Source organism: Buteo buteo, chromosome Z (assembly GCF_964188355.1).
Source record: "Buteo buteo chromosome Z, bButBut1.hap1.1, whole genome shotgun sequence".
In the NCBI taxonomy this organism is placed as follows: Eukaryota; Metazoa; Chordata; class Aves; order Accipitriformes; family Accipitridae; genus Buteo; species Buteo buteo.
Genome location: NC_134204.1, coordinates 54,634,010 through 54,659,561, shown reverse-complemented (window position 1 = coordinate 54,659,561; position 25,552 = coordinate 54,634,010). Strand labels below are relative to the sequence as shown.

The 25,552-nt window shown below is 40.5% G+C and overlaps 1 protein-coding gene across 3 annotated transcripts in view; it reads left to right on the top strand.

The window, feature by feature from the left end:
- The first annotated feature begins 4,081 nt into the window (after positions 1 to 4,081).
- Positions 4,082 to 25,552, top strand: part of SLC44A1 (solute carrier family 44 member 1) — a 70,801-nt gene continuing 49,330 nt past the window's right edge. For all 3 annotated transcript variants that reach the window (XM_075021839.1, XM_075021840.1, XM_075021838.1), the window contains exons 1-2: positions 4,082 to 4,320; positions 23,439 to 23,528. In XM_075021839.1, the coding sequence (XP_074877940.1) occupies positions 4,294 to 4,320; positions 23,439 to 23,528 (117 nt within the window). In that variant the 5' untranslated portion in view covers positions 4,082 to 4,293. The remainder of the gene's footprint in view (positions 4,321 to 23,438; positions 23,529 to 25,552) is intronic.

The window sequence follows — 25,552 nt, the reverse complement described above, 5'->3', positions numbered from 1 at the left end:
AAAGTAGAATCACAGCAGGTTTTCTGACTTTCCCAGTAAGTTCACTGAATTGACCTGTTCCTCTGTGTTCAGACAGGCAGTTAGAAGAAAATCTTAAGCTTTAACTTGTGAGAGGTCAGACTTACTGAGCAATATGCAACTTTTCTTAGCCAGCGATGAAAAAGTCTGCAAGAATCCTGCCATTCTAACTGCAAAGCAGGATCACTCAGAAGCTTTTGCCATGACTGACTAAAATTCATAACTGACTAGATCTTCAGTGTACAAGCTGGAGTTTGTAAGACAGAGCTTCAGTTTTCTGTTTTGTGACAGGTGTCCTGTGTGACTTGACACAAGCATCCACACTGTAGCTCCCCAGTAGTAAAAAAGTGCAATGGCATGGTTGAATTTTTCAGGAAGACAATCAGTTTCAGGTGGGTTCTGAGATATATGAGATAATGGGGCCACAGGACTCTGAGCAGGTTAGTGAGTGGGCTTTATCCCCACATTGCTCATACAGATGGGCTGACATCCTATTTGCCATGTATTTGCTGGAATGCCTTCTCATGTTTTACTTTTGTTAGTATTCTGCTGAAATCAGCAGAATCACTCTTAATCCTGCACTGATGCACCTGTATGAAAGATAACACTTAGTTTGTTCCCTGGGCACATTATGGAGGGAATATGTGTGATTCTGTATTTAAATAGATTAAAAACAAAAAAACCAAAATAGGAATACTGAGGCTAAGCACACAGGATAGGATTTTGAAAAATCCAGAGTGGTTACCAAGCATTCGTAGGTGCAGATTTACTGGTAGGTGTAAGAAGTCAGCAGAAGGATAGTAAGCTGAGTTTCTCTATTAGGAGATGGAGGCGAACACATGGACTGTTAACAATGCCTTGCTGGTGCAATCCTCAATATTTAGTCTGCATGATGCAACTCTTCCCTTTCATTAGCAGCAAGGCCAGGTTTGGACCACCTCTTGATGGAGAAGTTAGCCCAGTTCTGAGCCTGTTTGAAAACTCCATCCCAAAACTCATACTTAAGAACATATCCAACTGGTCTGAATTTTAGCTACTGCTATTTTAAAGGTATTTCCCTTATTAATATGGAACAAAAGCTATATTTGTAGCTTGGAAAACCCTTAGGTGTTTAAATATGGGTGCCTAAGGTCAGGGTCCTACACCTGGTGAGAAAAGATAAATGTTATCACACAATTAATGCTTTCTGGATTGTTTCCTTGCCTTTTTTTTTTTGTCCTCCCCACACTTCCAAGAGTGGAAGCAGTCTGGATACAACCTACAATTTACTCAAGTACTAAAGGCATTTTTGTCTTTTTAGGGCCTTCTCTCTGTTGCTGTCTCCCTTTCCCAGTATCAGATGGTACTTCAAAAACTAACCTGTCATTCTGAGTCTAGCAATGAAATGAAAATATAGATACAGCTCATCCTTCTTGGCTGAGGGGAGAAGGGCAGACTCAAATCTGTTATTAAAAAAAAAAAGCTAGATTCTTATTAACACTAAATCTGGGCAGTCAGGTTTGCACTTTAGCAGCTTGTGATGTAACCATGCCTTAGAGCAGATTACAATCAGCTTCAGAAAGGAATCCGTAAAGCACAATTAAAAAATGCATTTAGGCATATGCTTAAAGTTCAACTTCTGTATTACTGAATTAAGATTCAGTAATTCCCATTTCAAACCCTTCCAGTTTCTTCATAAAATACTGATCTGAATAAATATAAAAGCAAGTACAATCATGAATAAGCAAGAACCTTTTAACTTTTCCACTCCTTTGTGTGACTGGCCAAACAAAGCACGGTTAAACTAATGAAAGCCAGACATCTATCGCTGCTGCTATTACCGCATCCCTGTGAAAAACACAACTAATTTCCTTGGGCCAGAAGCAGAGATAAAAGCAATTACTCTGGTGATTATTTCTAATGCTCAAATTTGTCCAAATACTTTCTACAGTTGTCACACACTTCAACTAAACCCCAGTTACCTACGCTACAGCTGGTATGTCTTTACAAGCTTCTCCATAAGGGCTCCCCCAGTCAACGAAGGACTGGCATTTTTTAATCACTATAAAACTACCATTCCCCCTACGCAACTGCACAAAGCTTTTGATTATTGGCTAGAATGTCTTTTTTTTTTTTTTTTTATAATAGTCCACAAATTTGGGGGGCAGAGACTGTGTTTTAATCTGTCACTATCTTCTGATAATCGTGCTGAACATGTTTAGTCTACATGCAAAAAGTAGGAGGCAGTATTTAATTACCATGACAACACTTTGAGGTCCTAAATGAAACTATTGAAATGAAAGTCCTAAATGAAAGGAGTATTTAAAAAAAATTAATTTGGTCTATTTAACAGACTGACTAATCACATCTATGGCACAGACATCATGCTGTTGTCACCCAAGCAAACAAGACAGAAAAACATTGGGACAAAAGTCAATTTTATAAATGGCAAAACTGAGGAACAGAGAAACTGAAGTGACATGTCCAAAGTTACACAAGAATTGAGTACGGATTTCTTGTTATCTATTCCTGTGTCAATCACAAAAGAAACATGTCTCCTAAAGAGTGTTCCTGCAGAACAGTTCTTTCATGGTCACTCCTTAGAATACAACAGAAATATTTGGATAGAATGAGGTGGAACAAGGAGAAGTAACAGCAATGCATATGTAAGTGGTAAAAAGGTATTTTAACCATGTTAGAAAATATGAAAATTGTGAGAAGTGATGTTACTTGCCATTAAACTGAGAAGAGCTAAAAAAAAAAAGTGTGATTCACAATTCACCCCCACACCAGTTTTTGTTCTATTTTGGAAGCCGAATGAGACTCCTTCTCTAGTCACAAGGCCTCTTTTGCCTCATCCTGCCTGTCAATTGTGATGTTATTTTGAATCATGGATATTCTATCATAGTGACAGAATTAAACCCACTACAGAGTTAAGATTCAACAAAAAAATTTATTTTAACTTAGAGTATCACTTAACAGGTTTAGGCCACATTCAAACACAACTGCTGGGCCAGTAAACTCACCTTAAGAGGGACTGCCACTTTCCAGAGAGAACTCTCTTTCATTCTGAGAAAAGCTGTCACCCCCTTTGTTGCCATTAACAACTACAAGATGCAGCCATGTAGTGACTTCACTGGTTCAGAAACTCTGAGGCATTTGTTGCTACCTGCATGGCTTAGGAACACAGCCCAGCCTACAGTTCCAAGCCTGAACTTGTATCGCTTAACTACGCAGCAAGCACCATCCTGATGTAGTTCATGGAACCACTTTTTTGCAGTTACTGAGGCATACACCTCAAAACAATGACATCTGCATTTGTGTCTCTGGGAAGGCTACAAAGCTCGCCAAAACCAGCTGCAAAAATAGGCAATCAGCTGTCAATCCTGGGGACAGATTCACATCTTTTGCAATCACTCAAGGCTACCATTTCAGTTGCCTGGGTACTCTGCACGTTGCACCAATGATACGACCTAGTCTGAAGAATGGGATTAACCACACTAAAGGCAGTATAAGACACAGGCCTGCTGAGCTGTGGATTTCTCAAGCATCTCCTACCTGTAAGCAGAGGCACCTCAAGTCCCCTCTTGCACCTGCAAGTACGCACACCCTGTAGGGCCACACAAGCAGCTCTCTCCTCCTCTTCGGAGAGTATCAGCCACTCGGAAACAACCCTGACCAGAGCACGGCTTCCCCACGCAGCTATCCCCCATGCTGTCCCCGCGCTGGGCAGCGCCCCCTCCTCCGGCGGGTCGAGAGGACAAAGAGGGAGGATCGTCTGACCGTGTCCGGCTCCAGAGGCGGCAGTCAGGGCCCCAGAGCAGGACAGGGCCGGGCCGGGCCTGCCGCCAGCCGCCTGACCCCAGCCCAGCTGTCGCCTTGGACACTGGGCAAAAACGACCGCGCCGCCGGAAGCGAGCCGCGGAACGCGGGGCGGGGCGGGGTGGAAGCGGGGGCGGTGCCACCCGGGCGGGCAGGTACCCCCCGCGCTGCGGTACCCTGGCCCCGCCCCGCGCAGGCCCCGCCCCCCGCGCAACCCCCGCCCCGCCCCCGCCCCTTCCCCTCAGCCGCGGCCGCCGCCGCCGCGGGGGGAGGATGAAGGGGAGCCGCGGCGGCGTTGGTGCTGCAGCCGCGCTCGCCTGATCGGGCCCGGCGGTTCCCCGGCGGTCCTCCGCGCCGCCTCGCACTTCGCCGCCGCCCGGGGCGGGCCGTCGCGGCGAGTGGATGCCCAGCGCCTGCCCGCCGCCGCCGCCTGGCGCCTAGCGGGCACCGCCAGGGCAGAGACCCGCGGACGCCATGGGCTGCTGCAGCTCCGCCGCGCAGGTGAGCGGCCCGCGCCCGCCGCCGGGCCCTGTCGTCCCCCTCTCCTGCCCTGGCCGCTGCCCTTCTCCCCTCCCTTCCCATCCCCTCCCCTGGCCCTGCTGCCGGGCCCGGTTACACCCGCCTGCAGGCCTACTGTCCCCCACGGCTGTGCTGCTCCTCCCCCCGTCCCCAGGTCTGCCTCTCATGCTGTCGTTCCGTGGCTGTGCACCCCCTTGTTCCCCCCATAGCCGTGCTCTCTGCTGGCCGCGCATCCCCTTTTACGCCTCATAGCCCTGCTCTCTCATGGCCGCACACCACTTTGCTCCTTCCCACCACCGTAGCCCTGTTATCCTGTGGCTGCGCGTCCCCTTGCTACACCTGTAGCACCGCTCTCCCATGGCTGCGCACTCACTTGCATCCCCTGTAACCCTGCTCTCTCGTGGCTGTGAACCCTTTCCTTTCCCTTTCCCCCTCTGCCCCACCAACAGCTCTGCTCTCCCATGGCTGTGAACCTATTGCTTTCCCTTCCTATACTCCTGCTCTTTCATGGCTGTGAACCCCTTTACACCCACTCCCCCCAAGCCTTGATGCACATAACTGTGCAGCATTCTTCTCCCCTCTATACCTCTGCTCTTCCCCCTTATGGCTGTGCACCCCCTTGTTTACCCCTCATAGCCTTGCTCCCACCATGTTACGCACTTCCATCCTCTGCATTGCTCTGCACACTGTTTTGTGTGCTGCTTCCCCTGTGGACCGGCATCATCTTGCCTCTTCTTCCCCCAGGCCTGCTATGGCTTTGCAATCTTTGCCATTCCCTGCTCCAGTCGCCTGCCACAGCTGCAGCTACATATCTCCAGCTTTCCCCTGCCACCCCAATACTGCCTTGCACCCCTGTCCTATGCTCCTTCCTCCCCTCTGCCATGCCTCGATGCACCCCCCCTCCCCCTCATATAGCTCTGCAATCTGTTCCTTTCCCTACAGCTTTTCCATTGGGGTCCCTACTGCCCCACCCCTGAGAGAAGAGCCATCTCATGGGAGGAAACTTGCCATGTCCAGGTCTTCCCCCAAGTCCACTGCCTCTGGAAAGGGAGACAATCCTAATCCCAGCCCCCTTCCCCACTCCATGGCCAAGGGTTCAGGTGCCTCCCTGCGTCCTTTTCCCTGTGTGTGACTGGCCCCATGCACATCTCTTATTTCCGAGCTCGGTTTTTCTTTCTTCCCCCCCTCCCCCCTTGCTCTGCTTTGCCCTTACTGACTCCTTTTTTTTTCCCCCAGAGTGGTGCTGCCAAGCAAGGCACAATCGGGAGCTCCACCCAGCGCTCCAGTTTGCGGCTCTGCTTCCCATTTTAACTTTCTCTTTGAACAACACAACCAGGGCTATACTGTTTTTTCACTTGACTCCTTTCTGAAGGCTGTAGGACGAGCGATCATGACTAACGCTATGGCTGTGCTTTGCTTGCTTGTAAATGTTAGTTTCCTTTGGCTGTGTCACTTGCGGTGGCTGAATCCAGCTTCCAGCAGACTGCTTATGTGGGAAAGTCCGTCTCTGCTGTCCCAGATGACTCATCACAGAGACGAGTTTTTGTAGCTCATCTGTTCAGGCAGACTTTTTTTTTTTTTTAATAAAGGGCTCTGTCCTTCCAATGGAAAACACTGCAGAGAGCTGTCCAGTTGCAATAGGGAACATCCTTTTCATACAGCCAATTTGCTGCAAAGAGGAAGGCAATCAGCTTTATGGTGCATGAAGAAATGGTTTGAATTTCAGAGAGGGAGATATATGCCAAATGTTAGGGGAAGATTTTAAAATTGTTCGGTCACTGCAGTAGACTGCCGGGGAGATTGTGGAGTGTGTATTGTCTGAGGCTTGCTAAAAAAAAAAAATGTTAGATAAGCATCTGTCAGGAGTGGCGTAAGGAAAGCTGATATAGACTTGGAGCACTGAGAGTGAAGTTGATATTTTGAGGTCTTTTCCATCCTTATTTTCTGTGATTCCTATCCAAATTGTTGTTCTTAACTGTTTAATAAGCCCTTTCTAGCTCTTCTTTATGAATTTGAATTGCTGGTCGCTGTTAATGGTCTTTTCTTAAATGAAAATGCAGGCTTATTTGTGGGTAACACTAGACCAAAAGCAGAAGAAATAGGGGATCAAATAGTTAAAATATCTGGCTTGTTCATAGGTTTCAACTAGCCGATTTTGTTTTTCAGTTAAATTTGTGTTCTGCTGTCAGGGTGCATGATGTTAATAGTACGCTACTGAACCTTTCACTTGCTTTCCTTATGTGTGGCAAGATATGGTACAGTAATTGAGCTTTGTATCCCGTATATGTAACTGAAGCATAAAGAATGGTTGTTTATTTAATTCCTTAGCCATGAGCGATTGTGTGTCTCCTTAGGAAATTCAAATCAAAGGCTAGCTGCTGAATATTTTATCAGCAACAGTTTTGTCTGGTATATTGATTGCAGAAGCCTTGCTACCAACAATACAGCATTACATTAGAGCCTAATGTCTGTCTGTCGTAGTTTAACCCCAGCCAGCAGCTAAGCACCACGCAGCTGCTCACTCACTCCCCCTGCACCCAGTGGGATGGGCAAGAGAATTGGAAAGAAAAACCTAAAACTTGTGGGTTGATATAAGAACAGTTCAATAGAACAGAAAGGAAGAAACTAATGATAATAATAGCAATAATAAAATGACAATAATAATAAAAGGATTGGAATATACAAAACAAGTGAAGTACAATGCAGTTGCTCGCTGCTCGCCGACCGATGCCCAGTTAGTTCCTGGGCAGAGACCCGCACCCCCCACCAGCCAACTCCCCCGGTTTATATACTGGGCATGATGTCCCATGGTATGGAATACCCCTTTGGCCAGTTGGGGTCAGCTGCCCTGGCTGAGTCCCCTCCCAACTTCTTGTGCTGCTCCAGCCTTCTTGCTGGCTGGGCATGAGAAGCTGAAAAATCCTTGACTTAGTATAAACACTACTTAGCAACAACTGAAAACATCAGTGTGTTATCAAGACGTAACACTATACCGGCTACTAGAAGGAAAATTAACTCTATCCCAGCTGAAACCAGGACACTGTCCTACCCTCCCTTTTATCAGTAACAACAAATGTTGTGTTCCTCATCTACCACTGTCTTTATGCTTCCCCCTCTGTTATTTCTTCTTAAGCTTTCCTTGAGCAGGGGTCCATCAGAGGTTCCTTCATGTTGCCTCACTTACTTCTTGCTTCTCCCTGTGTAACTTCATCTTAGTCTTTGACATACTGTCTCTTATCATGGACATCTCGCCATCATTCCTGATGACTTGTTTCTCAAGTTGATTTCTCATTAAGTTTATTCTTCAGGTCTCTAGCCTATTTGATCTTCATCTGCTAATCCCCGTTTCTATTTCTGAGAGAAATGATTACTTCTGTTTTGATTTTGCCAGCCATCTTATCTGATTACTGCATCTCCAAGTCCCTTTCTCATGACTGCACCTCCTCATCTCATTTATGGTAATACACCTACCTGTGACTGTTGAACCAGGCAAATTTCTTTGACGTCTTCTTCCTAACTCTTATTTCATAATCAATTATGCTTCCCTCCCTCCCACACCCCTCCCCCAAATACATTTCCCAGTTCCTTTGCTTTGCAGGCTGTCTAGAGCTCTGTCTTAGGCTTTTTCCTGTATCTCTTCCCCTGCAGAATCTAAAGGTTTCCAGAGAAAAACTGATTAGACTTGGCATGTTTACCTTTGCTCAGCACTCTTGTCTGCTACTTACAGTGATGGATTCTTGTGTTTGCTCTGCTTTTTCTGCCTTTAACTGCTTAGCCTGACCCCAAAGCTCCATTCGTTCAATTTTTCTGTTTTAATTCTAAATTTCTTTTTTTTACCTCTTGCTGCTGCCTTTTTACCTCTTATTCCCTTCCTAATTTTATTCTGAGTTACCATCCTCCATTCTTAAAGCTGACAGTCAACTCTAGTCTGCTTCCCTTCTTTTCCAAACTCCCAAACAGAAGAATTTACATTTGCTGTCATACATTCCTTCCTCTTTCTTTGTACTAAATTCATTCCAATCAGGTTCTGTGTTCTGCTGAAATTGCCTTCACTGAGATCTCTGCAGGCCCCTTCTGGCCAAGTTGCAAGGATTCCCTTCCTTTCTTACCCTCCTCGATCTCTGCTGCTTTCGATACAATCTGTAATCCTCTACCACTCGATGTCTTATTGTCCCTGGGCTTCTGTAATACTGTCCTCTTGCTATTTTTCACTGCCTTCTACTCTCTGATTATTATTTCTTCTCTACTGCTGTCTGTGCTGGTACATGCAGTCTTCTTCCCCCCTTTTGTTAACTTACCTCCTATTCTACTAAATTTTTCAACTTGAACTGTTATGAGTGATGTTAACTTAATACAACCATACCGGACTTTTTCCAGGTGGGCTCATTCTTTCCTTTTGTTCCACTGCTGTTTTACCTGTTGAGTTGCTTCAATCTGGAATACTTCTGTCCAGTGTATTTCTTTTTTCAATTTCAGTCTTATTCCACGCTCATACAAAGTTCTTGTACTTCCCCTGGTGTAGTATCTTCTATGATCTACGCTTGTTCTTTATCGTCACAACCAGAGTCCTTGTTTACCTGTTGCTCCTTTTTCCATGTTACAACGGTGTCATCCTCTGTTTCTTTAGGTGCTTATGCTATTCTCTACTTATTTAGATGGACTTAACAATATTTTTTTTTCAGTGCTTGCTGCCTCTTGACTCTCACCATCTTGAAGCTTGAGCTTGCTGGGAAGACCTTTTGCAATGTCACCTACACCTTACAGTTGTTTTCTTAGAGCAGTCGACGTACTTTTCATTAATTATCATGACCAGATCCTCCTAATGCTTCTTTGAACTGTAGTTGTTTGGCCAAAGTGTGCTGACCTATAGGAGATTAAAACCTTGTAAAGGACAGGAGAAAAAAACCCACCTCAGTGTATCTCCTGTCTTGCAGTGCTGTTGATTGTCAATACCTTCATGTGGTTTCAGCCCACTGTCCTCCCTTGCCATATCTTTGTCATGAGCTTCTCAAGACGGGTGCTTCTATCTAGGTGCATCTCTCTCATCATGGATCTGCAAGAAAGCTTAAAAAGTTTCTACTCACTTTTGATACAGGTAGGGTTTTCTGTTGTGCCGGTTTGGAAATGATCTTCTCTTCCTAAATGCTGGGATCTTCTGAGCGAATGGTGCTAAAGCTCTAAGTTAATACAAGAATCAAATTTCTTTCAAATCTTTAGTTTCATTAAAGAAGAAAAACGGAATCTGCATTTGAGTGGCAATACTTCCTTCCCTTTCTTTTCATTATTCTCCTTAATCAGTGGTATTTTCTGCTATCTCACAGCATTAGTCCATTATAAAACTGGATTTGCGGGAGATAACTGTTGGAGTTCATCACTCTCAAGTCACCATAACTGTTAGGCTGTGTTGTACATCTGTTTGACTGAAGTAATCTGTACACATTTTTTGATTATTTTTTTTTTGTGTGTGTGGTTTGTTTGGTTTTTTTTAAGCAAGCAAACTTACTTTACAGGGTACCTCAGATTGTTCCACTGATCTAGTTTATAGTACAGCTCTACAACGTTTGCATTGTTACATCTGAGGGGACAGAAATTGTAGTTAAAGGGAACAAGCTGTGGGGAGAAGTGGACCTTAAACTGGTTTCTCTTGGAGTGGTTGTGATACAGAATCCATTCTCCCTTCCTGCTCTTCTGCAGTTGAATTGAAGTGGCTGATTGTAGTTCAAAAGCATTTGCTGTGGCAAGATGTTATAGGAAACAAGGCTTCTTACAGAGGTTTTGGTGTTTGTGTTGGGACTGGGAAATACTGTGTGTGTTTGTTTATTTTATCCTTATATTGTATGTCAGTTGCTTAATCTAGGGTACGTGTGAGAGAAGCTTGAAATCTTGCTGGAGATTGGAGACATGACTGGGATAAACAAAGCACATGTTATTCTTGGTGGTAGCCTTGGCTTTTACAAGACTATAAGAACTTCCCATTGTAAGAGGAGATGAAGACAGATCATCCATTAACATTCCCTTGAGCATCTGTTGTCAAAGCAACATAGAATAAATCTGGAGTTCTTAACTTTTGAAAAAATTTCGTAGTTCTGATGAAATGTCTCTTCTGAGCTGTTATGGACAATACAGATCATTAATTGTACTTCAGCCATATCTTCAGTTGTCAGAGATTCTTGCAGTTAAATGAATACAGGGAGCATCAAAACATGCCCATTTCATTGTGGGCATGGGGTACAATCACAGAAGACAACCAGCTGAATAACGGTGTTGATGGGCAGAAACAGAATGAGTTGTCAGTTCTACTTCAGGAGCTAGGAAGCTTGATTTTCCTTTCAACATGCTGACAGTAGATGAAGCTTCTGTTCTAGCTTCTGGGAAGGAGATATAGTATGAAGGAGGAAGCATACAAGCAGGATCCAGAAATAGTGCTAAGGATTGAGGCATCTCATGAAGTTGTTGACTACTCTGTACTTCTGGTCTGTGAGCTCTATTCATTTCCTGTGAAGCATGAGGTGTCCTTTTACAAATGCTGTCACAAGCAACTGCACAATCTGTGCAAATAATTCCTTTTGATCTTGATGTAGAAAGAAATATTTCAACTACATAGATACTCTTTCAAATTTATTGAGTTTTCCCACTGAGGACTAGCTCCTTCTGAAGTTAGACTGTCTTTCCGTTGTGTCACATCTTAAAAGTTTTAAGTAGCCCATTATTTCCTTTACTTAGTCAGGTAACTCAAAGATTGACTTTTTTTTTTTAAGTGCTTCAAGAAGCAGTAGTTTGGATTAAGAACAAGCGTGGGATATTGCATCCTTACAAGACATTTTTTTGATAAAGTGAGAACAGTTTTGGAAAAGATTGATTATCTTGTATTGTTAATAGTGAATGCTAAATCCAAAGCTTATGTTATTGTAATCTAATTGGCATCTAGAATGCCGTCAGCCATCAGACTTTTAGGTTAGTAATTGTGAAGGTATATTCATATCCACATGACTGCTTTTATTTTTCATTATGAAGAAATGACAGTATTTGTTATGTAGTGAAGTTGTCAACTGTTTTTATGCTGTTTACTCTAAAGGCAAGCTTTACACTTTTGCATGCCTTTTTCTCCTTCAGGCTGACTATAATTTTTGTTCCTTTGAACTTTCCTCAGTGGTTTCTTTTGTGAAAATCAAAACTTGCAAACCAAATTGACAGAAACTGTGTCTTTGTTATTTTGTATTTGAATCTTTCTCACTTGAAGGAGCTGTTGGAAAATTGTGTACATCTTGCGCTTTGCTTCTAAAAAACAGTTAAGCAGAGTGTTGCGAGGTGACTTCTACCTGCTGACTAAACTGAATGCTAATTTTTACCTCTATTTGATGAAACTATACTGAGAGCTTTTTTGTGTATCAATTTTAGAGAAAGAGTCTGTGTTGGTGCATATATAATAGGGTTCTTCTAGGTCTTCCAGATACTTTAAAGTTTCAGAGATTTATGAAGTAAACAAATTTCATTGCATTGATTGGCCTCCTGTCCCTAGGCCCCCTCTTTTTTTTTTTTTCCTAGTCTTCTAGGTAAGCAAATTTCGAACGTGGAATAAAAGTGTACAATTGTATGACAACAGCTTCAAGAACATCTGTATACATATTTAAGAAAGAAGAGTCAACTTCATTTTGAAGTTAAGCTTTGCAGTCCTAAGATTAATTTTCTCTGCTTTAATATGATTTCAACACCGAGTATGCATGGCACTGCAAGAATAGGAGATGATTGCAGTATGTAGGAAAGCTGAGATTCCATACTACATTTTTACATGCTAGTTTCTAGCTGTTGCTATTTTAACCAGTAATATTGCTAGAATATGGTGGAGGGTCCTGGCGAGCAGAACATGGTGACTTGTGCCTGATATCCACTTTTAGTAAATGCAATGTAGTGAAGCAGCTGTTTACAGCAGAAATGAACTCTGACCTGTTTTGGTTTTGTTTTAAATTGAAACCACTCTTGCTGCTCTCCAGATACATTATTTGACTGAGGAAGAGACCTCTGAATGTCATATACAGATCCGTAGAAACAAAACAGGAAACCCATTAAAGTATTTTGTTCAAGGTCACAATAACCTGTCCTGGTAATGCTTTGTCAGACTCCCCCTAGTTTGCTATGAAAAGCTGCAAAATAATTGCCTACTTATAAGGAAGTATGCTTATGTAATAAGCTAAGGGCTTGACACATTATTTCCCTTTCCATTCTCCTCCCATCCTTTCTTCCATAAATTGGATAGAGCCCTCTTAGCATTGGTTCCTGTTAAACTAATACGCTTTCAATGTCCTCAAGCACTACCCTCTTATTGTAATCCTGAGTGGTTTTCTTTCTTGTTTTGCCAGAATTTTGGACCTGTAAGTTAGGATTTTGTATTTAAGAAGCTATGTGAGAGGTTTTTTTCCCCCACAAAACGTAAGCTTAAAATTTTTATGATCTTCGTTAGAGGAAGCAGGGGAAAAAAGTGTTCTGAGAAGTTTTTATTGTGCTGATTACGTCCCTTAAATGTAACTGAATATGGCTATTAGCTTCTCAACTTCCAACATAGCTGTCTTTCAGGTTTCATACACAGTGATACGGAAGAATGCCTATGGCCAATGTATCCAACAGTTAGTTAATAGTGTTCAGTGTAGTGCCACAAGGACCACGTTTGTGTTTACGTGTGCACATGTGAGCCTCTAACCTCACAGAGCCCTCCACCAAGTAGGCCTTTGCCTTCGAAAGGTAGGAAGTTCTTCTGCAAGGATTGTAAATGCTATACAAGAGTACGTGATTTTTATGATGTTCAATTGACAAACCCATTTGAATGTAGGATGCATTTTGAAAGAATACTTAGCAAACTGCTATGAATGTCTCTACGAAGTGGCAACATCATTATTTTTCACAGCAGTACTATGCAGGCCATGAGCTCTTAAAGAGCTGTGATGGTTTTGGTTTTGAATTCTGGCTTTAGACACTTTAAAAGGGTGAAAAAATTCTTTTAGAGAAAACTACTCATCACACACAAAGAGACTGCAAAGAACAGGGGCAGCGTTTTCTATGGAATGTCCTTCATCTTCTGTGGAGACCACTAATTGGGGAGTTCTGCTGTGGTTTTTTTTTTTCTTCTACTAATGTCATGTTGTGATAAAGTTAACACATTTGGAAGCAAAATATGTATTGCAGTTGGAAAATGTTTTACTACTCAAGTTTGAAAATATTTTGTGATTTGGGACTTCCAGTCTCGTAGTAAGAAAAAAATTTGAGATTCTGTTAAACAGGTAGATGTACAAGCAGAAAATTCAATGTGATGAAGTAACTTGGTAGGTGCAAAATATCTTCAGAAGTGAGCTGTTGGGTTTGGTTTTTTGGGGGGTTGGGGATTTTTTTTTGTTGTTTGGGGTTTTTTTGGTGTTTTGTTGTTTTTTTTTGCATGACTGCTTTTTATTAATGATTAAGAAACATGGAAGTACCAAACATGCATTGAAATGGATATATTAATCCCCTGAAAAATATTACTATAATATTTGTAGTGTCCTTACTTATTACTGCTTTCAAATAAGTACTTAACAACCTGTAATGAAGAAAAGAAACAATAACTAAGTACTTTGAGGGTTAAAAACTGGGCTTTTGTCTGCAGATGGTCTTCTTTCAAAACTTCAAAACCTCAGCAGGTGTGCTGATCCTGTCAGCTCTTTCTTTAATTAGCTGTGTTATGTTTCAAGATAAATATTTAAGTTGTAGACTGAGGTGGAAGCATGTAATAAAGGAGTTTTAGAAGCAATGTTTAATATGAGTTGACTGAAAAGATGAGTGGAAGATGATATACAGCACAGTGTTTGTCAGATTCATAAGTGAAGTCTCCATGTGTGAGTTTTCAGGATAAACATCTTTATATTACACCATCAATAATGTTGTAAGTGCTGTCTTATGTGCTCTCAATTTTGCTTACATTAAGTTGAAAACTCATAAATACTGTGTGTGGAGTATGAGAACATTGGTGAAGTATGCAGGTGTTGGACACATTGAATTGGTGGTATGATTAGTCTCTGAAGAGAATGGAAGTGGTAAATTCATTCCCCTTTGATGGATAACTTTAAAGTAGTATTACACCATCAGAAGACTTCTCCTAACAGGTACTCTGAGTTTTGTTCTTGTGAAGAGCACATGCGTCCTTTCAGTGGACAAGGTGTCAGAGAACAAGCGGTGATGTGGAATTATTAGGCAAATAAGGACGCGGGTGCTTATATGTAAAGTACTGGCATGTGGTTGTCAGTAAAATCCAAAAGCATGACTAATGTCTGCTTTGCAGTAAATTGAAAAATAAAGCAGAAATTCCACAAAAACAGGCCTTAGGCACCACTGTCATTTGCATGTTCTGTAATGCAGTCCCTTTTGGAATTGCTCAGAGGTGTTTGGGCTTGTTACCCAGAGGATGGTGTCATCATGGAGGGCACTTGCAGGGAACAGTGTGTATTGTTTTCATTTCTTTCTAGAGGTGACTGCCACTTGCAGCTGTAATAGTATTACAGTGACAAGCTCACTTGCCCCTGGAAGTGGGAGACATAGCTTTGGTTCTGTAAGTCTGGGGGAATTCAATCATCTGCCTCTCAGGAGAATGTTATCATTGGTAGGCTTTTTGGGGTAGAAGCAATACTGCTCTTCCCCAGAGGGAGATCCAGGACAAAGCTACACTAAGAATTTTCTTGGTGTGTTTATGGGAATATTTTTATTGATACAGCGTAGTTCATTCTTCCAGGGAACTGCTATAGTTTAGTAGAGTAGAAGTCTGGGTTTGCTGGTGTGTGTTCATCCTCTAGTAATGGAGACACACCAGTAATTTCTGTATAATAAATCAGTTTTATTGTGAACATGAGAGAATCATCTGAATTTGTGATAAACTGCAGTAAGCTACTGCTCGGTGCTTTATCTGAACACCTGTAGGTCACGCACAGGAAGTCTGTAGGTAATGGTGAGCATTTTAACTAGGGCAACTTCACACGGTGTTCTTAGGCTTCACAGTGCAGTAAACGAAGGGTTTTCTATAAAAAATTGTAAGATAGTTGATGAAGTCATGAACTGAAGATACTTTTCACACTTCAGGACTTTGCTTTGGACGCTTATGCAAAGTGCATTCACTCCATGAAGATTTTATATAGAGGGATAGTTTACTTGAGTTGCTACTGTTATTCTCAGAAGTGTACTTGTGTGGGAAAGTGAGTGTTTTTTTTGTGGGGGGTTAGTTCTTTGGGGCTTTTTTTAGGGACAGTGTCATCCATTCTTAAGAATAAAAGAAGATCCTAGAATAATTATAGACTTCATTCTCCTTAGAGGTAACAGACCTTCATAGGGGCACTGTCAGGGACTCTAGGCTCTGTTTATTTGTGAAGGTGTTAGAAAATGTCCATGTCTCTTCCCTCCTTCTCACTATGAATTTCTTTGTGCAGTGTATTTAATAGGTTAAAAGTTGCCTAATGCTTTTGTTTGAAAATGTGAAACAACTTGCTAGATTTTAATTTTATATTCTGATATTTTAAACACTTGTTCAGTCATTATCTACTAAGGTGGCTTTATATGCAGAGAAATGCTCTGTTTTTCATGAAGTAGTTACTGGTTCATGTTTATATTGAGACACACTTAGTCTACACCTGTAATTAGTATCACATATGTTTTAAGCACTTTGCGGTCAAAATATAGTTCAGATGCAGCATACTGATCATCTTGTTCACTGCAGTTTGACATTCATAATGAAAGGAGAGGAATAGCTGGTAACTTCATTTGTTGTCAAAATGGCTGCAGTTGCTTATGGAATAGGGGTCTTACATCCTGGTTTTAGGCTTCAGGCTAGAGCGATCTAGAAACATCCTAAACTATTACTGCTTGGTATCAGGACTCATTTCCTGTTCCTCTTTAAGCTCTAGAATTAAGATCTGTTCAGAGGTGGAAGAAGTTTCATTAGGACAATATACAGTTGCTGCTAGTTCTTCTCTTAAACAGCTGAATAACTTAGAAAGGTGTGCCATGTCTTGGACAGAAAAATGCCGTGCTCTCTGATAAACTAGAGAATTACGTTCTTGCATTGGAAACATTTTGGTAAACTAGTGAATTATGGTTCTTCTTTTTCATAGGTGGTATGCTTCATGGTAAAGGCCAGCACGTGACTGAGACTTCTTTAGCTTGTAAAGATATGTAAAATGCGTAAAGAATCAGCTCTTTAAATGGTCATTAGGAAAAGCTGACAAATGTTTCAAGAACAGTCTTTTTTTTTTTTGGCATTGTGGGGATGTTTCAATAGCATGTCAAGTTGTAGTTTTAACCTTAGTTTGCAGGACAACTTCTGGACTGGATGACTTCTTGGTAGCAACCTCTTTAACCTGGCTTGCCTTTTTTTCTCAAAGGAGAACTCAAGAGTGGACCATGCCTTACATGTCATTTTGTGGTGTGGACAGTATTGCAAATGGACCCACCAATTCTGAAGCATCAAAACTCACTGTGTGATTGGAATAAACTGAATGCTATTCATACAATCACTTGAATCTCTGGCACTTTATCAGAACCAGCCTTCCTTCTTGGAAAGGGAGGTTCTGCAGGACTCTGTGGCAGTTTCCCACAAAAGATCCCAGTCAGGATGACTAACCTAAGGACTGTTTATTAATGCTGTGTGCATACTGTGGCTGTTGATCTCCTCTGTAGATAGACAGCTACACATTTCTGAATTCCTTGATTTACATATACAAACAGAAGTAATTTCTATTTACTTTCCTGTGTTGAGCTACAGTCACATATACTCTGAATCCAGATGTTACATCAAGGTGATAAAACAACAGGGAATTAATCGAAAGGGGATGTAGTTAGGTGAATGTGGTTCTTAGGATGGGGTTTTATAGCAAATTATCTTAAACTGCCACATCAGGATTTTTAAAAGTAGAACAAAAACTACCCTTTCATTTAAGAAGAAAAAAACCTGAAATACTTGCAACCCAAAATTTTCAGTATCTTCTTGTCATTATTGAAATGAATATTCCAAGTTTTTCTACAGTGACTCTCTGCAGAGCAAAAACCCCTTAATTAATTAAAGCTATTTGAAAAGTTAACTTATGTAATGCTTCTGTAGTAATTTAAACTGCCTGTAACTTACATTTAGAAAAAAAAATCTTTGGCACAGATAACACACATTTCATTCCTTCCTGCTTGTTTCTCCCATCCCCAATAACTCTAAAGAATTGTTGATCCAACCAAGCTAACTTGGCATTGATAGCTAATTCATGAGTGATAGTTGGTTCAAAGATTCAGGTGTATTCTTATGAGCTTAATGAAAGATTGAGGTCAAACTGTAGCCACAGAGAAAGGAGCTGTAACAAAAGCTGAGTTATCCTTAAATATCAGGAAACCTAAATGAGAAGGAAAAAAAAATCAGGAATTTTTTCCACTGCATGAAGAACTATGATCAGAACTTTCCCTTTGTTAGATATCAGAGGATCTGATTGTACTGTCCAGAAAGACAAACGGAAATCAATCTTAACTAGTTCTGTGGCTTCTAGAACTATCAATATGTTTTTTTAGCTGGGTTCTGTGCTTAAAAAACAAAAAACTATGTCCCACTGGAAAGAATAGTCACAGATACCATTTTGAGGAACAAATGGGAGTTCAGATATTCATACATACCAGTGTTCATAATTGACAGCCTAACACAACAGTTCTGTGAAAAGAAGATGCATCTTGAAGTGTTTTAAATTTTGTAAATTATCTTAGGGAGGAGGTATTTGTAAAGGGTGTGCAGTTGGTGTCGTGATTGAGATATTAAAAACTTGGAAGGTGGATGTAATATAGAAGGGAGACTACAGGCCAGAAGTTGTTAAAAATTCAGTGTGCATTGGTGAGTGGAGGGTAGTGGATGGATTTATTTTGTGAATTTATCCAGTTTTTAAGGAAAGGTCAAATAATGAATGAATGTAAATGGTGAAAGCAGTGGTGAAGTTTCCATATACTAGGTCTGTGTCTTGGCAGTACTGTAACTCACCAGTTGAACCAACAGAAGTTTCAGAAATCATAAGTGGTCTGAAAAGTCACATCCTTAAAGCATGGTATAAGCTGCTAAGGGGGGAATGGGCCAAATACTGAAGTGCCTGAGTGTGCTAGGATCTGAAAAAACTTTGTAAATCTACGCCTGATTGTTTAGGTGGATGAGTCAAAATGCCATGTCTTGTATTCGGTATTCAATAGAAAAAAAAAAAGTGGCCATTTCTAAGGGTAGAAAATACAAAAGCTTATTCTCAATGCTTGCAAATGGAAAACTGGATGTTTTGCAGCATCTTTGTCTTGTGTTAGAACCAGGTTTAAAGAAAAAAGGAAACTAAAAAGAATTTATTGCTTTTTAAGAGGGAATGTCAAAATGATTTGTGCACATTTCTGTTTAAAAACTATTTCAACTTTTCTGTCATATTTTCTGTTATTTTTGACTGGAAGTGGAACTGATTTAAACCAAATGCTGAAGTAGAAGAATACTGGGTCACTATGTTTCATCTGCATGTAAGGTTTTATGTAGCATTATGTACAAGTAAGGGTAATGAACATTTTGTCCTGGATGTGGACCTTCCAGGATTACAGAACTCTTGTACTTGGAAGCCTTCTCTTGAGCCAGAACAGCATAGATCATGTAACTGGTATCTCATGAAGTTTAATTTGGTTTGGCTTTGTTGGCTGTGGACATTGCTTTAAAATTCTATCACCTCTTGGCTTTTGTAACACTGTGTATTGTAGTCCTGGAGTATGATTAGCAGTTCACACGACTGGCCTTCCACATGACTAGGGAATCTTCCTATAGGATTTTGATGGGATATCCTTCATCCTGGATCTCTCTGAAACTTGTTTTGGGCTGAAAATTATGGGGGTTGTATTTGTTTGTTCTGGTTTGGTTTTATTTTTTGTACTGGACTACCTGAATGAAGCTATGACTGTATTCTTACCACTTGTGTGTTCATATGCAAATCAAAATAGTCCTATACTCTTCAGTTGCTAGCTTAAACTCGCTAGCCGAAGTAAAGCCTAGAGTCTAACCTCTCCCTGCATCTCCTTTTTCATCCAGTGGATGTTATTCAGGCCAGTTGTTCACTGGGCTGTCCTTAATTCAGCCCATCTGTCTCAGTAGTAGCTTCAGTTTCTTCCTCCTGAAACATATGATCTGATCACCATGAGATTTTAGGATTTCTTTCTGCTGCCTTTCTCATGATGTTGCAACATCCTCTGTTGATGGCAAATTCCATCTTTATCCTGATCTTATTCACATCTTTGCTACTTACCCACAGCTTGATTATCCATATATATAATACTGCAGATGTTCTTTACTTGGCTTCTTGCTTCAATCACATTACTCCCAAATTGTACATTGCATGAGATGTTTTATGTTTTAAAAAAATTCTCTAACTCCTTGCATCTGTAGTCTCCTGCTGACATGCTGCATTTTTACACTTTTTTCTGCTCTTATGTGTGTGTGTTGCACTCTGGTTGGGGCCGGTGAGTGCTTGTATGGTAGCATCCAGTATAGCTATTACAGTTAACAGTGGAAGTGGTAACCATTGGTTTTGTGCTATGTTGATACCTGTAAAGAAGTATGTTACAGTATGCAGAAGAGATGCAAATTCAGGCCTGCTATTTGGTGCTACAAAGGTATATTTTGAAAGTGGCAGGGAGAAAGAAATCTGGAGAGGGCGGTTCTATGTTTATTTTGAAGTGTTTGGATGCAATGAATACCAAGAAAATAGCCCCTTTATATTTTGCGTTTGCATACAAGTATTTGCTGTCTCCAGACCATGGAGCTCTGAATTCAACTAGAAAAGCCAACAGCTAATGTGCTGGCATTCTTCACACTTATCTTCTGCAAGAGAAAGCCTAACTTTAGACATCCAGCTTTCTAGGTGTGGAATTAAGATGTAATTGTAAAATTGTGATGCACCCAACAGTTCTGATTTGGCTTTGAGAAGCATTGAATTTGCTAAATCTTCTGCAAAATGGACGGACATAAACTTCTGAACACACTTATTTGGGTTCTTGAGCAAATAACTCTTAAAATCAGCACGAAAGAGTTGTTAGAGGCAGGAAAATTGTTCCCAATCCGCAAGTTTGTCTTGGAGAGATAGGGTTTTTTGCCCGCTTTCCACTCTTGACTGATACTACTCTTGATTGTCTGTGCTGTCGTAACAGTGCCCAGGTAGTCCTGTGCTTTGTTATTGGCAAGAATATCAGTAGAGAGCATAGCATAAATTGTGAAAGCTCTGCTTTAAGAGAAAACTTAAAATGAATCAAATAATTTCCCAAAATGTTCTTTTTCCTCCAGGTTATCTAGCTTTCTTGTATCAGCAGATGCTGAAGGCTCTTTGTCTGGAGGAAAGACTGAAATCAGTAGAAGTGCTGATTTAGGATTGCAGGCAAAGCATGTCTGCTAAAATTTTATGGTATTTCAGTTACAACTGAGACAAAGCATAGTTTCCAGACTGCAGAACAAACAACATTTGTTAGACCTTATGTTGACCATAGGCTAGCAATTTGTGTTGCCCAAGCATGAATATCATGGTCTGAGTAAACGTCTAAGGATGTAGAGTGGAAAGGGAGCAGTCACTACAAAGACAGACACCAACATCAAAGATGAGGATGAAGGGCTGTGAAGCTATGGAAGTAGTTTCAGTGGGAATCCAGAATACAAGGAAGCAACTGAGAAGAAAACTGCAGATACATAATGGCAGCTGGCTTGGGTTGTAGCAAGGTCTGGAGAGAAGAAAGATTGGGCAGGCTACTGGAAAAAGGTGGTGTTCTAAAGATGCGTAATTTCATACCATGTTAGTATGCTATGTGGTGAAATTGAAGGTTGCTAAGTATCTAGTGCCTTTTCAGTTGCCTCCAAGGGTACTTTTTTTTAAAATACCTTCTTCCTTTTTTCTTTTTTTTTTAATTCTATTTTGGAGCCGAGTAAAGACTATGGACACAGAATGAATTCCTCAGTGTAGCCTTCTAACTGTGTGGTATGCAATGGCATTTCCAGTTTCTTTTTGACATATAAATTGCAGTCCACTTGGTAAATAAAATGGATTACTTATGGTAACTGTGACTAGTCAGACAACCTAAATCTCTGCCAGAGCTATTCTAGAGGATGTTTAGTGGCTTTTAAAAATCCTATTAAAAGATTTTGTTTGCAGATGGTACAGAGAGGATTAAAAAAAAACCAAAACAACAAAGCAAACAAACCATACTATGTGGTGCATCTTACTGCTCCCTCTTTTGCCAAGGGCAGTTTACTTTTAAGGTGCAGCTATAGCTGAAATTTATCTCTGCTGTTTGTAAATAAAAGTAAATCTCTAGAGAATCCAGAGTTCTTGGTGTAGATTTAGGAATAGGAAGCATGAAGCTTTACATATTTTATGCAATTATGATTATGCTAATTATAACAATATAAATGTCACAATCTTGTTGTAAATGTTAAGTTTGAATAGTGTGTTAGTTTTAAGTGTGAACCACCAGGATCAGAAGACAGTTTTGTTGAATGAGTGTTGTAGAGTGCATAATGTGACCTTTTAGCACCTTTCACTACTGATTGAGTAAAATAAAAAGAAGTTTGACTGTTTGGAACTCAGTGAATCTGCACAGTTTGAATTAAAAATACAAATATAACATCTGCAAGTGGAACTTTATTAACACAAGATTGCAAAAGTAGCATTGATTTCCCTAATGCAAAGCCAGGCTACTTAGAAAACTGTGCTTTTTGAAGCATGGTGCACGCAGACTATCATTTATATTGCACCCAGTTTGTAGTTTTCTAATGGTAGTATTTGAAAAGCTTGCTTCGTACTTGTGAATTAGCAAAAACCAAAGTCATGAATACCAAAAAACCACTTTGCTAATACCACGTGAGTTATGTACCATAGCTTTTTCAATAAAAATCTGCAAAAATACATAGTGGAGATAAAAGCTGTTGACATTTCATCCAACCATTCTGTTTTAATTCAGCACTGACATTTGCTACCTCGTCAACAAAATCTTGAAGATGCTTCAGAGTCTTAGAGGAAAAATAAAATCAAAATTTGAATAGGTTACCCCTTTTGCTCTGTCTCTCAAGAGGGCTATTCTGTATTCTTCCAATATCAATCTCCTTTTCTTCCTCAAGTATGGAAACACTGCATTTTTTGGGTGTTAGTGGACATATGTGAACAGTTAGTATGTGGGAAGTAACTGAAAAAGCTTGTCTGTGTAACTGTGTATTTTTAAAAGTAGCTATAATCAATATTTTTGTTACAATAAATTCTGATACAGTGGTTAGTTTTGTGCTACAGCCAATGCTCATTCTTTTCTTATGATCATTCTTTTCTTAAAAACATATTGCCTAGATGGCAAAATGACTGTTTTTAACAGACTTGAATTATCTTAGCATTGTATACACACTTTAGAAATTTTGCCTTGTGAGCAGCAAACTCTTTGAATTGTTTACAACTGCCTCTTTATACTTTGCAATAGAGCCTACATCATTGAGTATTTCAACCTTTAAGTACACGACTTTCCTTTCTGGCACCTGGGCAATACTGACTAGGGATTTCTGTGCTGAAATGTTAAGCTCAGCTGCCTCTTGGCAGGTGGAGAGCTATTCTTTAACAGCAACTTATTACCTCCTTTCTATGTGCACTGTACTTGTTAAACCTGCCAATAGTGTTTTAAAACTTAGGAGCTTTTGAAAAATTTAACCTTTTAGCCTTCTTGGAAAGCAGATTACTGGAAGGTAGTTGTAGAAGACGGCAATAGCAGATATTGTTGATTCCATGCCATTAGCTTCTCTTTTCTGTTAAAAAAATAAGTGAAAAAAACCTGTTTTGTGGATAAATACCTGTAAATTCCTGGGTAAATTATCTGGATAAATAATTATTTGTCCATCTAGCTTCCAGTGGAGGCACTTTTGAAGCGTCTTTCATGAGCCTTAGTGGTTTTTTTGACCAAGCTGCTTCAGCTATATTAAATATAACTCCTGCTGTATGTTAATGCCCCGGAGAATCATTTTCTGACTTTTTCTATTATGAGCAGAAGACAATTAAAACAGTTTTGTTAACCTCATCTCTCTCTCCTCACACAAGAGCTCCAAGCGAGAGTGGAAGCCTCTGGAGGACCACAGCTGCACAGATGTACCATGGCTGCTCTTATTTATCCTCTTCTGCATAGGAATGGTGAGTAAAACTCAAAGGATTTTGTGACTGTTACGTAGTTGAAGAGTTTGCATTCATTAGAAAGAAGTTTTAAAGCCCTTCAGTAACTTAGTCACTGGGTAAGGTCGGGGTATACTGGCGTGGGCACCATCAGCTGTAGAACAGAAATGGGTAGTATGTATGTATCAAAAGCCTTTGGTAGGGATCCATAATTTATTGTTTGTGCCAGTTCTTGCTCCAGCTCCTCTTGCCCTGAAACTCCAGTTTCACCTGCAAGTGATTTTCAGCATGCTGAGGTATCACTTGTCTTATGTTCCTTATGGGACTGTGGATTTCCCAGAAGTCATAGCTTTGAGTCTGGTGAATGGTCCTGTGAATCACAGTAAACTTATGCCTGAGAAACAAAGATTCTGAATATCAAATGGTTTACTGTTTGTTTTTTTTTCTTGGATGCTTAGTAGAAGCACCTACTATTAACAGCCATATTACTAATGGCAAGATCTTTCTTTCCAAGTTATCCCAGCTTTGTCCTGCGTGATCAAATGATCACCTTTCTCAAGACAGCGTCACAACACTGTGCACTTTATATTAAAAAAAACAAACCTCCAAGAGCGGCAGATTAGTGAAAACTAGAAATATGCTTCTTGACATCTTGTTTTGTTTCATGAACCCATGTATGCTGTTCTTCATAATCAGAGAATGTCTGTCACTGTCTTGTACTGCTGTATTGCATGCAGTAGCCCTTAGGAGTTTGGGATTTCTGTGCTGTCAACTTTTTTTTTTACTGTCCCTTGGTCTCTGGTCTTTGGAATTATTCCATTGAAAAATTTCTTCTTTTTTTCCCCAAAGTGTTTGTCATTGGCTGCACTTCAAATGCAAAAATTATAATGTTTTGTTTAAATCATATGAATTATATTCTCACTGTAATGTGAATATCTTAAAATCATAAAAAGCATAGTACTTCCTGAAACAAACAGCTCTTTTTTGTGGTGCTTTTTTTTCTGCCTTTGTTGATGTTCCCTGGTTACTGAGTCTATACTTACCTGTTCCCCCAATTATAAATTAGTCTGCTGTGGGTGAGTGTCCCAGATTTTCCTGTCTAAGCAATATCATATACAGAGCAGTTATCCTGTGGGTCAAATACCCTTTTAGTTACTGTTCTAGGAGATTTCGCTTGAAGGGTCAGGTACCATGATGGCACAGGAAGGCATCCCCACACTGTTGTAAATTAGCTTAGATGGTGGAGGATTTGCATGATTTCCCTTTCCCTGTATGCAAGGAAAAAAATTCTTGAACCAGCCAAGAACCTGAATACTATTGTATGTAAAATGCATGCTAGTATGTTGTTTACAGAATAGTAAGGGATCTGAAGAATTGTAAGTGAGTGCTGGAAATCAGGTTTAATTATTACTTGTGATAGCCTCTTGCTCACTTTGCCCTTGTTTTTACTTTGAGTATTAAGTCTGTAAGTCCATTAGTGCATTGGCAAGAGAAAGATAATGATCAGATTGCTGTCTGGAATTTCTCTATAGTGATAGCCTGTCCATCAGAGAAGGTCACTCTCCTGTATCTTCAGACCTTTAAAACCACCCACATTTTAACTGTTCCATGCTGACTTCATTACCTGTTGTCATCATCTCATCTGATCCTGTCGCTGCCATCTGTTGCTCCACGCATTTGTCTCGGCTGTTTACTCTGCTTTCCGTTCTCAAATCTTAGCTTGCCTCATCTGTAAAAACAGTTCATTGATGGTAGTGGAGTAAGCCGATGGTTCACTTCTCCCTCTCAGTGGTATTGCTAGAGAGCTAATGATTCTTTTGGGCCAGTCTCCTATTCGCATAATCACCGTCTTGATCTTGGTTTTGCTAGTGAAATATCACTGAAAGTTCACAGCAAGACCTGCCTGGCAGTGGGTATTTTACACATTAGTCTATTTGAGCCATTTTGCTTTCTCTTGCTCTGTGTCTGTCTTTCCTGCATTTGAACACAGCATCTTGAACTATAGTGGCCTTGACCTGGTCACTTGCTTTAGAGGATTTCTTTAA